The sequence below is a fragment of the Musca vetustissima genome, unplaced genomic scaffold (genome assembly GCF_032173495.1).
Source record: "Musca vetustissima isolate MV318-11 ecotype Yass unplaced genomic scaffold, APGP_CSIRO_Mvet_v1 utg3891, whole genome shotgun sequence".
In the NCBI taxonomy this organism is placed as follows: domain Eukaryota; kingdom Metazoa; phylum Arthropoda; class Insecta; order Diptera; family Muscidae; genus Musca; species Musca vetustissima.
This window is the reverse complement of record NW_026888050.1, coordinates 60,629-78,866: the sequence shown is the minus strand read 5'-3', so window position 1 is coordinate 78,866 and position 18,238 is coordinate 60,629. Positions and strand designations below refer to the sequence as shown.

General features: G+C 32.4%; 1 protein-coding gene across 1 annotated transcript in view; it reads right to left on the bottom strand.

The window, feature by feature from the left end:
- Positions 1-1,144: 1,144 nt before the first annotated feature.
- LOC133335877 (diacylglycerol kinase theta) overlaps positions 1,145-18,238 on the bottom strand; it is a 61,488-nt gene continuing 44,394 nt past the window's right edge. Inside the window, exons 14-17 of the mRNA XM_061544169.1 lie at positions 12,028-12,337; positions 11,800-11,956; positions 9,970-10,077; positions 1,145-1,358 (exon numbers count right to left, since the gene is read on the bottom strand). Of these exons, the coding sequence (XP_061400153.1) occupies positions 1,203-1,358; positions 9,970-10,077; positions 11,800-11,956; positions 12,028-12,337 (731 nt within the window). The 3' untranslated portion in view covers positions 1,145-1,202. The remainder of the gene's footprint in view (positions 1,359-9,969; positions 10,078-11,799; positions 11,957-12,027; positions 12,338-18,238) is intronic.

The window sequence follows — 18,238 nt, the reverse complement described above, 5'->3', positions numbered from 1 at the left end:
AGGATTTAAAATACTGGAAAATCCGAAAATACTGGAAAATTCTTTTGAGAAATATAGTTCGCATACAACTTTTAAATCGAAGGTGTACTTCTATGAACACATAATTTACACATTGTATATATGCTACATCATAGATGTTTCATTATTTGAATATAAATTTAATATATTGTGAATAAAAAATTAAATTTGCAATATTTGTTTAGATTTAATAGAAAAAATCAAAAAATTAAAATTATTTTTCTGAATTTATTTTTAATATTACCAAAAAACTTATTTTTAAAATAATAAACCCTTAATTAAGAGAACAACATAAAAATCAATAACTTAAATTAATTTATTAAAATAATAACTAATAGAAAATATATGTTTTTTTAACTCCTTAAAAAATTTAATAAAAATATATAAAATAAATTTGTTTTTCTTGTTTATTAAATAGAAAATAAAATAAAAAATACTTTTTTCTTCTACTTCATCAAGATCATGGTACTTTCAAAAGCTCTTGTTGTTGTCGATTTTTTTTTATGAGCAGCAGATTTTTGTGCTTTAGTTGTTGTTCTTGTTCAATACATCCGGCCAATTGTTCGTTTGGTTTAATTTTGTTTGCCGCCCTTTTCAACTTTTTCTTTTGATAATCTAAAATCTAAATTACATTTACTTATAAGTTAATTTAAAAAATAATTTCTATAGGTTTCTTGTTCTTTTTTTTAATTTCTGCGGTAATTTTCTGTGCGACCTGTTACGCCATTTGTGCTTCGTTCTTTTTGGAGTTGGTAATTGTTTTTCTTTCATATTTGTTTTTCTATTTAGAGCTATTTGTATTTAAAAGTGTTAATAAATTTTCTTAAAACATAAATTAATAAAAAATTAAAATTAGTTATAAAACAAAATAATAAAGTCTTCTTATAATGGATAAATTATTTAATGGAAAAAAATAATTTTTATTAAAATCCAAATAAAACCTAAGGATGATATTTTCCGGATTTCTGGTTAAGTCGCAAAATTTAAAGATGGTGTTGCTGGCGTATTTAATAATGATGGTATGTTATGTACTTTGTTGCTTCTCCAAATGCTCATCTTCTTCTTCTTCTTACTGTTGTTATGGTTTTAAATTTCACTTGACGAGGGGGATGTATTTGTTTTGGTGTTGTGGTTTTTTAATAAAATTTATTAACATTTTAAATCAAACGCTCGCTGTACCATATTCAGAAATCGGTATTATTGCTGGCAATTTCACTTTCCGAATCTCCCTCGGCGGTTGTGGGTGGCAGGGCCAGCGACATCTGTTGGCCAGCCAGGGCCATTGATGGTTCTGTGTTGCGACGTTTCATTTTATTTTTGACTTTTTTCAACATGGTCGCCTATGTTTGTATATTTTTTTTTTATAATTTTAAATAATTAAATATTTTTGTAGGGGTTTAACGTCCGGACCACACATTTACATTGTTTAATTATTTTCATTTGTCATTTTAATTTTTTTGAATTGGGAAATATTTTTTTTTTTTTTTTTTGTAAAAGAAAGAGAAAAAGAAAATATATGTATGTTTTTAATTTTCTATCAAATTGCGGATTGTAATAAATTAAATTTAATATTTATTTCTTTAGATATTTCAAATAAATTATTAATTAATTTGAGAAAACAAATTAATTGGGTGCAAAAATTCGCCATTATTTTTTTAAAAAGTTTGTAAAAGAAATCAAAAGTTAGTTTAAAGCTTTAATTAAAAAGAAATATTAGAAATTTAAAATTTAGCAATAAACTAAACTAAATAAAATTTTCGAAATAATTAAACTAAACTTAAATAAGCAAAAGGCATATTATCTTCTGTTAGTATTAGTATTTAAAATAATATTTTTGATGGAGAAGTTAGATTTGTATCTAAACAAGCTAATACTAGTTAGTGGTGCTGTTGATATTTTGCTTTGAGCACTACAAATTGAAACATTTAATGTTCCTTTAATGAAATCAGAGTCTAGAACATAATAGTAGCATTACTGTTAAAATTAGAAATTCCATTACAAAAAATTACATTAACAAGCTCAACTGATTCAAAATTTGGCATCACCATTTAAGAACGTCTAGTTCAAAAATTGTATACTCAAGTTCATTTGAAACACTTCACTTTTAAATTAAAATCATTTGAGGGAACTAGTTCATTTATTCATTTAGTGAATTAATAATTTTTATTGTTATAAAAATCCCCAAATGTACATTTTTATTTTCCATTATTGAGAATCATGACGAACTCTACTTGGAAATTTAAAATTTTAGACGAATATAGAAATGCGTTCTTCGTAATTCTACACATTGAACTGAACTAGTTCGAATATACAGTTTATTTATATTGCTCAGTTCTTCAGTTCTATTTTTGAAATCGAGTTGTTATTTCACGATCTAAAGCCATAGTTTCTTAATTGTTCGGTGCCTTGAGAATATCACAATTGTAAGTATCTTTTGATCATACCTGTTCAAAAATATAAGCGTGTGAGAGTAACTCAGAACCGACTTAAGAACAAATAAGGCAGATATCAAGTGCCTAATTATGCAAAATCCAATAGATCAAATGTCGCTTCCAGCTCTTAAAATGTCAAATAAAATCCACAATATTTATACATATGATTTATTTGAATTTTGAAATCAAGTCGATTTCGTATTCTAAAGGCGCTTTCCGATTCATGTACGAATTGAATTAGACCTAGTTCATATGTTAGTTTCAGTGAATAGCCATTGAATTACACTTGTTGATTAAACAAAATCGAAAATCCATGACCATTTCGTCTTCAGACGTATCGCAATAAAGACATAATTTTACGAGTGAACCAAGGCTATTGGCTTAGCAAAATTGTGTTCTGAGTTTGAACTAGTTCAATGGAAATATTTAGAGAAAAGTTAGGTCGGAACTAGCTTAAGCTCTGTTAAGGAACTAATTTTTTTCTAGAAAATATGCAAGGAATATCGATACCCTCCGTGAAATATATTACCGAACTCTAGGCAGAGGAAATACGCCTACGATCTTCAAAAAGAAAATTAATATTTTACATGGCGCTTGGTTAAGGTTCTGCTAACAATCCACATGTTTAAACTAACAAATTACACGAAATTCTCACAGCTAAGTGGGCCTTTAATAATACATTTAATAATGTAATTGAAGCTGAAATCGACATTTAACACCTAAACCACACAATACGGATTTACAAATACTCGTTCCGGAACGCACTAGTTCATTTGGCACTGTTCCGAGAAAAGAACGATCGAAACTAGTTCTAGCTCCAACTCATAAATTCGCATAGTTCCTTTGTTGGTCTAAAGGACCGAGTTTCGCTCTTTATTGTTTCTTATTTAGAGGTTGTTCCATCCTTAAAGAAATTAATCATTTTGTTTATTGCAAGAACCGACTACTTTTAACTACGATAACAAATTTTCCTTTATGATATCGAAAAACATAATACAAACTAGTAGAATCTTGCAGTACAGGAACAGCCCCTATGTGAACAAGAATAAAGATAAAAGAGATCCAAATGATCTACCCAGTAGTCGGAACAATATGCTGCGAAGCAAATATATTAAGGAACTAGTTTCTTAAAAAAAAACGAGAAACGCTCCCTGAACCATAAAGAACTAAAGAACTGAATGACTCATAGTTCCATATAGTTCAATCGTTCTACCAATCATTAACGAGAAGATCTATATGAACAGTTGAATCAAAAGGAAAGTAAACAGGAATAACTAAATCAAATGGAACCAAATAAACGAAAGAATCGAACCTAGTTCCGGTCTTTCTATTTGCGACTTTCTTTCAAGAAAAGAAACGAGAAAGATCGATACGCTTCACTATGTGAACTATAGAGAACTATGGAACTGTGAATATCTCATAGTCCCATTTAGTTCAATCGTTCTGTCAAACATTAACGAGAAGATCTATATGAAAAGTTGAATCAAAAGGATTTGAAAGCAGGACTACATCTAAAGAAACTAAATGAACGAAAGAATGGGATCTAGTTCCGGTGTTTCCTTCTGCGAAATAGTTTCATAAAACTAGTGAAATAGATTGCTCAACTTTAGAAAGAGATGCAGTTGGGTCATGAATAAAAATAAAATCTCTATTTCCCTGTTGAATTTTGATCGATGGGAATAAGCTGAATTTGAAATTTAAATAATATATTTCGGAAAAAAAACCCCAAAGGAACAAGGTGAACATAAAGTCAAACCTAATTCGAATGTATCCTGGATCGAAATATTTCCTTTGAACTACTTTGTTCCGAAACGACATAGCTCTAAAATTCAGTAGCATTCCGTTTCGGAATGAAATAGTTCAAAGGAACTATTCCGAACCAGGATACATTGGAACTAGGTCCAACTTTTTTGTTCACCTTGTTCATTTGATTCTAATCGTCCATCTAGATTTTTCCAATCATGGAGTGTAACATTGAAATATTGAATTAAAAGGAGCTATGGAAAGAAATTAATGACCTAGCGAATTTTAATGAATGTATTTTTTTCTAGGATTGTACCTAAGAATACCTAAAAGTTTACAATGATTTCTTTTAGAGATTTTATATGTTACAAGTTGTAAATGTCGGACCGAATTTATTTTAAGTTAATCTGATCATTCTTCACATTTCATCAGTTTTAAAAAGTTGTTTTTTACATTCCTGACCGCTTGGGAATGAATATATTTATGAAAAGGTCCAAAAACGGATATATAATAAGGCTTTTAAGAAAAAAAAAAACAACTGACATACAGAGCATTTGGAATTTCATAAAAATTATGAAACAAGATCTTAGACAAGTAGAAAAGGCGAATTTGAAATATGACTATAATTTATTGGTTTTTAAAAATTAATTAGTAATTATTGTTAATTTTGTTTAAATAATTGTAGAAACCATATGATATAAATTAAACGTTGCTAATACTAAATTACTTGAATATAGCAAAATAAAATATATAATAATAAAAAATTAATTTAAATTAAATAAATGAAGAGAAAAAAATATAAACAAAAAATGGTGGGAGTTTTGGGTGGTGAATTATTTTTTTATCTAATTTCAAAACGAATTTCGAATTGAAAAAAATAATTAATATTAAAAATTTCTTATATAGTCACGTTATTTTGACTAACATTATTATTTTTTCTATGCAATTTCATGTAGATTACTTTTTTTCAGAAAACACACTTTCATTTACATTCCAACTAACAATTTTAAATTAATTGGCTTTGTTGTTTAAACATTAATAAATGCTTAATTTTTATTATTTCAAAAATGGGATTTTTTCATTTTTTACAGTATATTGTTGTTTTGCAATTTGGATTTTTTTTTTTCAAATTTCCTTGCTTTGTGGTTAATTATTTTTATTTAAAGACTTTTATTGGTGTTTACTTGTTGTTGTTGGTTAGGTTTGTTGTTGTTTTGTTTGTAACTTTAATGTAAGATCAAGATTATTAATTTGAATTATAGTTATTTATATATTATTTTATTTTCTCTTGGACAAATTCCTTCTTCTTTTGCTAATTTCTGGGATTTTTTGAATATTTTTTATAAAAAACACGAGAAAAGAAAACTTAGACCGGACGGACGTGACCTCTATGTATTGCTATTGGGTGTCTGTTGTTGTTGTGACTGTTGCTGCTGCTGTTGTTGTGCTTGTTGTTTTTGTTGCTCCTGCTGCTGCTGTTCCTTATCCTTGTCTTTATTTTCCTTTTCATTGGTATTTCCTGTTATGGCCAGAGCAGCTGCCGAATTGGTCATTTCCGAAAATTGTTGTGGCTGCTGACCCGTAACCTGAGCCACAATTTGCAATGCCGTTTGTGACGATGATGTAGCTGCAGCTGTCGACGACAAACTGAGCACAGCCGGTGAAATATGCGGCTCGGTTAGACGCCGTTTACTCTTAACTTTGCGTAACATCCAAGCCTAGATTTGTATGATGAAGAATTATATTTATATTTATTGAATTAGCCTGAGAAATTATTTATTTTTTGTTTTGTTTCAAACAGAAATTTTCTTTCGTTTTGTTTGGAGGGGGAATAATAGTGAAATAGTGCTCTGTACCTAATTCAATCACGACAATATAATTTTGAATTACAATTAAAACGTATAACACCTCATTAAAATATGTATGTAATTGCATTCTGTAATACAAATGTTCTGTAAGAATATCTAATTATTTTTATTAACTTTAGGGATGTTTTTTTAGAAAAATAATCATAGAATATAACTAGACACAATATTACTGTAGGTACAATGTTTGTTATTTTTAGAAAGTGAAAATTATAACCTGTACACCTAATAATATTACCATAATTGCAAAAAACAAATTCTGAATCCTTTCTTTTCATTGACATACCAAAAGATTTGGTGAAAGAGCCAATTTTATCTATCTAAAATCGATTGGGACTTCCAGGAGAAATCGTAATACAAAACTATATACACTCAAGTTGGGCAGGAAAAGACACATGACTTTAGAAAATGATTTCTAAAATCCTGATAATATCCAATAGTTGGTGTATCATTATATGTGGGCAACACCCTAACGGGGACGGATGTCAATAATTTTTGGTAGGAAGATTTGACACCAAAAACATAAATCTAAAGTCAATTTCTTTGACAAACGTATCCTCAAACTTCCCAAAATACCGAATAATGGGGGTACCCCATGCTTGTTTAAGCTGCTGCTTTTTTCTTTGACGAGCCTAACATTTTTTGTAAAGGTTGCCACCGTCTTCAAACCCCGGAACTGGGAACTGTGCTCGTTATAAAAAAACGTTATATCGTCCCTACGCATGTTGGTTTACACGCACCCAATTTTGTGTACATGTGCCAGTATGCTGAGATGTTCTTTCCTACAAAATACGGCAGGTATGTTTTTCACCATCCAAGAAATCTGAATGACAAACTACAGCCACATCGATAAGAACATTAAATTATTGTCTTAAAAATAAAATAAGGCGGGACCTTTCGACTGACATCGAAAATAGTTGGTATAGAACATGGAATGCCAAATTAAATCCAGCTGCAGTATGCACCTAAAATCTTCGAAATACAGAAAGTAGGAAAGGGACATTCATATCGACGCCTCCGAACCATAGTATGCTAAGTCGACTTAGCATGTTTTAAAGTTATTTACGTTTTTAGATACTACGGTACTTAACCAAAGTTATAAGCAAAAATGTAGCATGGTACGTAAGATTTAAGAAACTTCCATACTTTGAAAGCTTCTAATGAAAAACTCACTTTTCAGACTTAGCATACTATTCTTCGGAGGCGTCGATATGAGGACTATGCGGGAACATGGCCATCAAAACGTTGATTAGAACTTTTAAAATGTGAATACGTTGGCTTATATTGAAAATGTTCTGAATAATTATGATCACCTTTCAGGTACCCGGAATTTACAGTTCTTTCGCTTGGAAAAGCAACTAAAATGTTTACAATACTAAAAATGGAAGGGACCTTTATTATATGGGTCCGGAATTATATGGGTTTATGTATTTGGTTGGGGAAATAGAAATCCATTATGAAAATGTCGTTAAAATCGGAGAAATAATCGACCGGCATGTTAACAGTCGTATCATCGTCCAGGAGCTAAAAATCGACCACCAAACTGTTTTAAACCATTTACACAAAGCTGGATTCAAAAAGAAAATCGGTGTTTGGGTGCCACACCAATTAACATAAAAAATAGGATGGATCGAATTGCCATCTGCGAAGCCTTGGCCAAACGGAATGAGATTGACCAATTTCTTAAACGGATGATAACCCTGTGCGAAAACGATCGTGGCCAAAGAGCGGTGAATCACCTCAAACGGTGGACAAACCAGGACAAACGGCCAGGAAGGTTCTGCTATGCATTTGGTGGGACTGGAAGGGGATTATTTATTATGAGTTGCTTCCATATGACCAAACTATAATATGAAGATAGCAATTGACCAGAAACGGCCAGAATTGTCCATCAGGAGAGGTGTCGTGTTCCACTAGGACAACGCTAGGCCAATATCTATGGATCTATATTTCGAGCCGATTAAATGTCAACAGCTCATCTTTCTTTCCCGGGTTGAGCATACGCAATAACATGTAATATATATTTTTTTAATTTTACACAGAAATTTCTTGGTTGATTTGGCCCGCTGAATATTGACCGATCATTAACGAAACAGCTCTTCTAATAAGTTGACAAGACCCCATGGAAACCAAAAAAATTTGTTTTCACCCCATTTCATCCCCTAAATATCATCTGATCATCACCGCATATTATAGGCGTCGACACTGCCCATAATCGAACTTCATACAAAATTTCAAAAAGATCCGTGCATCGTTTCCATTTGTGTAACGCTAATACTAAAGAATATCGTAACCAAAATACACCTATAAATGTTTAGGTACGGCTCCCACATCCGAGTACATACATCAATATAATTGGTACCAACCAATCTTCATAGATATATTATCAACATCTCAAGTATATGTCCTTCAGGAATAAATATATACGCCATAGAATAAAACTTTAGTCATTTTTCACACAAAAGTCTGAATCTATTTGACCCATCAAATATTGAACGATCTTCATCAAAACAGTCTTGCTTATTCCTTGACCACATTCAAGTAAAATTTCGCGGTGTTCGGGTCATAATTGTAAAAACAAGCAAAAATAAAGTTTTTGGTCATTTCATTCCCTAAATAAAATATTAATATGATTACCAAAAACTATAGGGGCCTTTTTTGGCCAGAACCCGTCCTATATGCAAAATTTCGTGACGATTTGTCCATAACTGTGACCTTTAACGTGTTTAAAAATTATTATGGATAGACGGATACACATGTTTAGGTCAACTGAGCTTGTCAATATATGACATGTGTGATCGGTATACTAAAAGGTGGGTCTAGGACTGCGCAAAGTTATAATACCCTTATAACAAAGTTGTGTATGGTATAAAAATCCAATTATTGGTCTAATGGTTCTTCAGAAAACATTATTTAAAAGATCCAGGATTACATCTCATATTGCCCTTAAAAATATTCTTAAATAATCCAAATTTATTGTTGTGATAGTTGTTTAAATATTCTTAACAAATACATTCTTATTAAAGATTTTTTTTAAATAAACTCCTGAAGGTCTAATAGTCTTGGAAAACTTTATTCATAAAAATTCACGCTTAATACAGCATCTATAAAAAAAAATAAGATCTTAAAGTCTTTGAAAATTTTTCTTAAAAATTCCATATTTATTGACCTGAGAGTGCAGCATAGTGTCTAGTTAAATTCGTTTGATTTTGATTCAAATTTTTTGTTTGTTTTTCTTTTTTTGTTTTCAATTCAAAAGGGGTAAATATCAAAATATATAACATTAAATTACATCTTGGCAATTAAAAAAACACATACATCAATTATACATCAATGTATTTGCATATATAGTTTTGATTATTTTTGATTTGGCATTTTGTTTAATATTGTTTTTGTTGATACTGAAGTTTTTCATTGTATTTGCGAATAGATTTGATTTGTTTATTTTGAAAATGTTTATGTTTTCACTTTTTGTATGATTAATAAACAAAAAAGAGGAACGAACTAATTATAAATAATTAAATAAAAACTAAATAAATACAAAGTATTTCAAACGAAAAGCAATGTAACCAAAATAAAATTGTCGGCTTTAAAAGGCAAAGTGTTATAACTAATAAGTGAACTAAAATATTTAACAATTTGTTGACGGCTTTAACAAAATAAACTTAGTAACAAAAATAATAATAACAAAGCTTAAAAAAGTCTACTTAAAAAAGGCTCCAATCTAATAAATTTATTTGTACTTTGCTTCTTGATTTTTGGGGGCAAAAACAACATGCTTTCGCAAAGAAACATGCAGAAATATAAACTCAAAATAAAATTTGAAATTGAAAAGGAGTTCGAGTTAAGTAAACTATATTTTTTCTCGAAAAAGGTAACAGCTTTAATTGAAAATTGTAGTGAACACTTACCCTTAGAGCAGATTTTAAAACCACAATATCACCGGAACATTGTACCCATGGTTCACCATCAACTTGCACGGGTAAATCTGAATATAAATGCATTTTTATGTGGCCACCCTAAGAAGGAAAAAAAGAAAAACATTTATTTAAAATAAGATGAAATATTTAAACATTCTGAGTAAACATGTCGTTCGGCCAGTCCGAACTTTTTATAGCTCCAGCCTTATGAGTTCTGAGGGTGTATATTCTTTGTTATTATAAAAAAAATGTCTCATCAATTTTTGGTTTTAGATTCCAAGTTTCTCTGGACCAAATCCATTTCAGACAATTTGGAGTCGATTTACAAAGGTCCTTCCGCCCATCTGTCTAGCTGGCTGGTGCGCACGATCACTTTCGAAGAGTATAACCGATCTCATCCACACGTAGATTTAGTTAGAAGTTGGGAAATATCCTCCACAAAATGAGGATGCAATCCATCAGTCCACTCCTTCTGACCCACAAAGTGTCAACATTATGAAAATTTGTAAATCCTATATCAATTGAATTGAGAACAAGCTTTGCACATCGTAATTCTTTTATTAGACCTCAGTTATGACCTACTTATCACATCGTACTACTTTTAGCAAGCCCGAAGTCACCACACTGTGGGTATTATGGGTATTATGTCTTTGTGCATATGTTTGTAACAGGCAAAAGAAATAGAGATAGACCCGTGGTTCCTTATGAGAATATGCATAGAATCACTTTCTGAGTCGATTTACGCATGTTCGTCTGTCCGTCCGTCCATGTATTTTTGTTAACAAAGTACAGGTCGCATTTATGATCCGATTTGGGTGAAATTTGGCATTAAGTTGTGAATAAGGACCAGTATGATGTGTGATAAGTTTACTGAAAATCGATTCAGATTTAGATATAGCTTCCATATATAGTTTTGTCCGATTTTATGTAAATGGTACACCAAAGGCTGTATATATCTATCGATTTGCACGAAATTTGGCACAGCGTAATGAATTAGGTCTGGAATGATGTGTGTTAAGTTTCCTGAAAATCGATTCAGATTTAGATATAGCTCCCATATATAGTTTTGTCCGATTTTATGTAAATGGTGCACCAAAGGCCCTTTATATCTTTCGATTGGTACGAAATTTGACATAGCGTAATGAATTAGGTCTAGAATAACCTGTGCTATGTTTCCTAAAAATCGGTTCAGACTTATATATAGCTCCCATATATAGTTTTGTCCGATTTTATGTAAATGGTGCACCAAAGTCAATCTATATATTTCCTTTTGCACGAAATTTTGCATAGCCTAATGAATTAGGTCTAGAATGATGTATCTGAAGTTTCCTGTAAGTCGGTTCCCATATATATTATCGTCCGATTTAATGTAAATGGTATACCAAACTCCTCATGTTTATCAGATATTTATCCAAATAATCAACGGGTGTCCGATTGATATTTGATTTAAATTGATTTACATATGGTCTGTTCCCGTACTACAAGAATCTACTATTTTTTACTCCGATAACACTTTTTTCCTTTATGATATCGAAGAAAATAGTAAAATCTAGTAGATTATTGCAGTACGGGAACAGACCAATAATTTTGTCCCATTGTAAGAAGCAACTCTATATCTGAACAAATGAAAAAATTTAGTATATCTTGCAGAATGACATGTTTATGGATCCATCTGTTAGGATTCATCTATTGAATATCCCCAAAGTGGTGAATGGTATCATATAGTCGGCCCCGTCCGACTTTACTTCTTTCCTTACTAGTATATTTTTTAAACCTTCCCTACAGGAATCAAAATTTGTAAATCCAATATCCTTTACTCACCTGGGCAATGCGATTTGCATAGCGTATACCCGACTGAATTTGTCCCAAATGCACAACACCCGTGACGCCAACAATTTCCAATAGGCCATCATAGTGATTTGGTGTTGAGAAACGATCATCCTTATCGGGACCCCAGGGATTGGCACCACTGCCCCAACTGCAATGCAAATTTAAAATATTATTTTTTTTTTTAATTCAAAAAATTTGAAAATTGTTTTATCGACCCACCTTAATATATTCAATATAATAATACCCTCACATGGTGGCAATTCCACGACCTTGCCATCAACCTCCAAATGCAATTCCTTTTGCAAATCCTTTGTACATTTGCGTCCGCCCATCATTTTGCGTAGACCCATCTTAACGTAGACGCCCTTATTGTGTAGACGTGAATTAAATTTGAAGGGATTCTCCATACGGGCATTGTGAAAGTCCAGACAGAGATCGGCATCCAGGCCGATGCCGAAGTAATTGTTCATGACAAAGATTTGGGTATTGTCTTCGTTTTTGGTACCCTCACATTCATCATCGCCGGCGCCTGTAATAATTTTGTTAAAAGAGGAAATAACATTTACAATTAAATAAATTGATTTTTCTTTTTCAAATAGATTTTTAGTGAAAGAAATAAAGATATGTTACAGAAAAACAAAAAGTGTTAAAATATAAGAAAAGTAAAGTATATGACAAAGTGTATTTATACAAACTGTAATGGAGATTTAACAGATATTATGGACTTATTGAGGGTGGTGTTGGTTCTCTCTTCAAATACTTCGAATCAGGTATGAGAGGTTGGGTAGTTGTTGGGTTCCGATAAGTTGCCCGGGAATCCCAAATTTTGTATACCCTTTTACTCGGAAGGACCACATATGTGTTTCCATTATAGAAACGAGTAGTATAATAAAATGTACACGTAATAATACTAAAAGTACTAAACAGTATTGGATGTTTTTAGAAATCCGTATAACTCTCGTAGGAAAAGTTCTAAAATATACTAAATGCTCTTTAATCTTGTCATTTTGTATAAATGAATTTCTCTTGGTATGTAGAATAGATGTAAGGTTAAGCTATAATAGCAATATATTCCAAAACAGTTAAATCCAAAACTGTACTGGAATGTACCATTAATGATTTCTCACCACAAGGACCTGTACGAATTATATGGGTACCGGGTCACCAAGGAATCATAGGCAACGAAATAACAAATCAACTAGCCAGGAGTACTACTGCACTACCCACAATAGATGTGAATACCACCAATCCCTTTCCTGTCTCCTCATCACCAAAATCTTATGGGGTAAACCCAGTGAAGACAAAACTAAGCAAATCTTAACGCGCCTTAGCGTTCAAAGCCACCTCCTTATCATCCTAAGGTTGCACAATATGCAGTTGCATATCATTGAAGAAAAAATATTGTAGTCTGATGGAAAAAAAGTCCGTCACTACAAGAAAAATCTGCTCTGAAAAGGAATGTTCTGGTGTGATGCCAAATGTCGGAACCTTGACACGGTTGAATTTAATTCGTAGATGCAATTTCGCAGCAATAGTCGATATAAATACAACTTATCAAGTAAAGACATTTGTAAGCCACATTTCCCAATATGCTTGATAAGCCGCTTAACCAACGGCGAAACGCGTCGCATAGTGGTGGGAATGTAGTATCTCTCTGGCTTTCCTTTTCATTGCAACTCCGATCATGTAGCTAATCTCGAAAGAGAAATTAATAAAAACATTTTCATGAATGATCTTCGCCCTAAAAAGGCATAAAAACAAAACTCAAAAAAGAAATAAGCCGACTAACGGATATTCTGACGGGACACCTCAGCCAGAAGGCACATCTACTCAAGGTAGCAGCATGTGCAGAGCGTATGGGGAAGACAGTGAAACGCTGTCTGCATCGCTGTCAGCATTTACATGCCTTCAGAAACAATTCTTGGGAAATGATACTCTTCACGGAATAACCGATTTGAGGGAGTGTGAATGAAGAAGACTGAAGGTGTTCACAAAAACAGGGAATTCCTAAATTTATAGAGGAATCAAACCCAAATGTTTTTTTAATCTAAACTTTCAATAATTCTAACTTTCTCCGCATTTCTAGAGCGCACAACAGGCCTCAATTGGCTTATGTGTATGTCCTTCTCATTTGGGACATGTGGTGATATCATCCAACCCTCTTTTCAAGCTAACATAACCTAATCATTAACTATATATGTGTTAATGTAATTATATAAATTATACTAAATTTAGTACAATAAATACATATAGTGAAATTTGGTACAGGAATCACTTGCGAAAGTGGATTTAGACTTTCGTACTATATACGTTCGAAAACTTCGTTAATAAATGTATCAAGAAGCTTGGTCTTTGTTCTGGTGGCCATTATTAAATGTAGGGTTTTAATAGGGAGGTAGCTTTAAAAATCCTGCAAATTTTGCAGGGAAATATAATTATAAAAAATTTTGCATATGTTATAAAAAAAACATACGGTTTGATGAATCAATAGAGGTAGAGATTGATTAAGATAATGAGGGTTTTTCAAGTATATAAGGATCAAGGCATATGTGTAACATTGAACTGCCAACTTTAATATAAAGAAAGCTTTTGGTATTGAAGTTTAGAACATGTTATAGAAATAATACAAATATTTACACAATCCATTCTAAAGCTCATTATTTCTAAAGTCAGAAGCATAAACTTCGACTAAATTGGACTTCAGAATACCTAAAATTGGTAACCCCAAAAGGGACATTTCTAAACAGATAATATTTTTTGGAATTTTATCAGTTTTTTTGAAAACTGTTTTCAGTTAACATTAGCTTAGACTGGTCCATAATATTTGTTGGTTTATATAATTGTATTATGTGTTATTATAAATAAACTATTTGCATGCATATCACAAATAATAATAGTAATAATATGTTCAGACATACATATGAATAATTGCATACTTGACGGCATCGTAGTATTTATAATCTTCTTCTTATGATTAAATTTAAAATCAATTTAACTATAATGAAATTTATACAAGTCATCTATCTTATACAAAAGCCTATTCAATTAATTTTATTTCCAGAACTCTGGGTGGTTTTCTAGATATATAGGAAAATGATATTTAGAATCACCTTGATTTATAAATATTTTTCGAATTACATCGTCAACATGTAAGAGTGCATGAAAAACTCATGCTGGGGATTAGGTCAGAAATATATAGGGTAGACATAGCAGAGGGTGATGTATGGGATGATAGATACCAAGCAATGACTCTGATTGGCTTTAACATGACAAAGCCCAGACTGTCCTGCTCATGACATTAAAATTCTGATAGGAGATTTCAATGACAAGTCGGAAGGGAAAATATTTTTGGTGCCACCGTTGGAAAATTCAACCTCCATGATTGACTTCGAGGCAGCAAAATACATGGTAGTTAGCAACACCAGATTAAAGCATCTCGTTATACACAAGGCCTCCTGGATTTCTCCCGATCAAGCAACGAGGAACCAAATTGATCATGTAGTGATAGACGGAGGGCATTCATCGAGTGTTTCAGACGTTCGATCGTCCCGAGGAGCGAATATCGATTATTGTCCCGATAATAATATAGAAGCACAATGACAAAAAATTGCCCACTCCCTACAAACTGCAGCAGAAGAAACACTTGGGTACCAAAAACCACCATAAAGAAACCCGTGGTAGGATCATGAGTTTCGTAATGCTACTGCGTTGAAAAACGCGGCGTATAGGGCAACCCTGCAGACAGTAGCAGCACATAATGCGAGAGAGAATTATAGGTAGAAAAGGGGAGAGGAGAAATTTACTTTCAGAATAAGAAAAACGTAAGCGTGAACAAATCGAGATGTACAGGAGGCAGAATGAATTTCAGAAAGTTAACCAACGAGTAAAACACCAAACCGAAGGCTTTGGTGCAGGCACATCCATCTGTAGAAATGACGAAGGAAACCTTGTGACAGATACAGCTAATGCTAATGGTCTATGGTGGTATTGGACCATACCAATGCGGCTTCAGACCTGGTAAATCCATCAAAAGGTCTAGAAAAACACATCGACCCATTCTCACCGTCGACTATAAAGCCGCATTCGATAGCCCAATCCGCTCAGAGGTGTTTAAAGCCATATCTGCGTTTGGCATTCCTGCAAAATAAATACGGCTATGCAGGAAAATTTTAACTGGAGCAAGGTAGTTAAAATCGGAAAAATCCTCTCGGTGCCATTCAATGCTGAACGAGGGTTCAGACAAGGTCACAATTTGTCATGTGACCTGTGTAAAATCCTGCTGGAGAAGGTCATACGAGCCGCAAATGTGAACAAAAATGGTACTATGTACACCAAACAGCATATGTTACTAGCCGACGTCGTTGACATAATGGGTCGGACATTGCTAGCGGTAACAGCCACCTTTGAACGAATTGAGAAGGAGTCGGCCAAAGTGGGACTGTCAGTTAATGGCGAGATGACCAAGCTTATGGTATCAATGCACAAAACGCAGTAGACTCGGATAAACTGTGGAACTTGAAAGCAACAGCTTCGAGGTAGTGAACGATTTTATATACCTCGGTACCGCCGTAAAAACAACTAATAAATAAAAAAGGTTTGAAATCCGAAGAAGAATAGTGTTGGCCAACATATGCTACTATGGTCTAAGTAAGTAGTTAAGAAACAATGCTACCTCACGCCAGACTAAACTCACACTCTACAAGACGCAGATTTTACCCGTGCTGTTGTATGGATCTGAAGCATGGGTACTTGCGCAAGCAGATAAGGCAGCTCTTGAAGTGTTTAAGAGAAAAATTCTCCGAAAGATCTATGGGCCGATCTGCGTCAACGGTAAATATCGCCGTCGAATGAACCATGAGTTGTATCATCAGACATATCGAGCTGCAGCGACTACAGGTCATTTTGTGAGAATGGATGCTCCAGATCAAAATGCATATAAAAGCGAGCGAGCGAAGATCAATTGGACGACAAACATTTCGGAACATGGCCTGTCAAATTTAAAGACCTGAGCACAAGACCGACGCGCCTGAAAATCGTTTATAAGCTCGGGTTATGGAACAAATGTTTTGACACAAGCCAGCTAAGTAAGCAGACATTGCAGAAGACAGTCTGTCTACAGAGAGTTCATAGAAAATATAAAAACCTCGTTCTGAGCGCAGAAAACTTGTGGAAATCTGGAATTTCTATAATTATATAATTTATTTATTGATGCCATTAAATGTTATAAAAAATAACATCCCACCATAAGGTGGACATTCAAAATACCTAAATCGATCGGAACTTTTATATGGGCGCTACTCCATGGAAAGTTGTGGCCAGCGGAAAACGGAATGCAACACAAAAAGACTCTCAGGTTTGAAAATTGGGTTAACAACTGAAAACCAGTGAGCTAAGCAATATAGTCGAAACTAGGTCCGTTATTGATAAATTTTAGCTGGGAAATTTTCTACCCACTGAAAATTTAAAATAACAAATTACTATGATTAGTTTGAAAACTTATAATTGAAATAATATGACCAAAGCGTTACATTTTTATGCCTCGTTACTGTTTAATACTTTATGGGGTCTCACTGTTGAATATGTAATGACAAATTTAATATACACTCGACATTGCAACAATAAAATGCACACGTATGCAATAAATTCACATATGTATGTATGAAAGAAATTATGTAAAATAAAAATTAAAAATTAGGCATGCAATATGTTTAAAATATTATGTTAAAAATAAAAAATAATAATATACAATTATTATTGGAAAGCAAAACATCTATGATCACATCAAAACTAGCACAGCATTGTTCATCCATTAAATTTTGTTTTTGATTTTTATCATCTTCTTTGACCAATTACTTGTCATAGATTTTTTGTATTTTCTCTTCTTTTTAAATTTTTGAGTTTGTTTCATTCATTGGTTTAGTTTACACAAAACATTTATGTCATTTACAACAACAACAAGAAATAATTATACAGAATGTTAAAAAGAAAAATATGGAGAGGGAGAGGGGAGGTTATAATGCAAATAATATCACATCATCATCACATGAAGAATGCTTCACTTTATTCAATAATTCTATTTACAATGTGTGATATATCTCCTCCTCTCTCACGGCAATTGACATATAGCAAGGCTTTCATTTAATTTTTTAATTAGAATTTCAATTACAACATTTATCAGTCTCTGTTCAGAGAGGACGGCATATCAAGGTCATTAGTGTTTAATATGGCGCCCACACACACAAACACATCACTTTTCGTGTGTTAAAACACAAAATTAAATTTCTTTCAAATCACATTGAATTCAAATCAAAATCCATATACAAAAAGGTATTGTATAAAAAAATTATATAGTAGTTATTTCAAAAAAATATGTACGATTTTGTATCTGAATTTTTGTAGATATTAATACAAAATTAAATATTTAACAAAA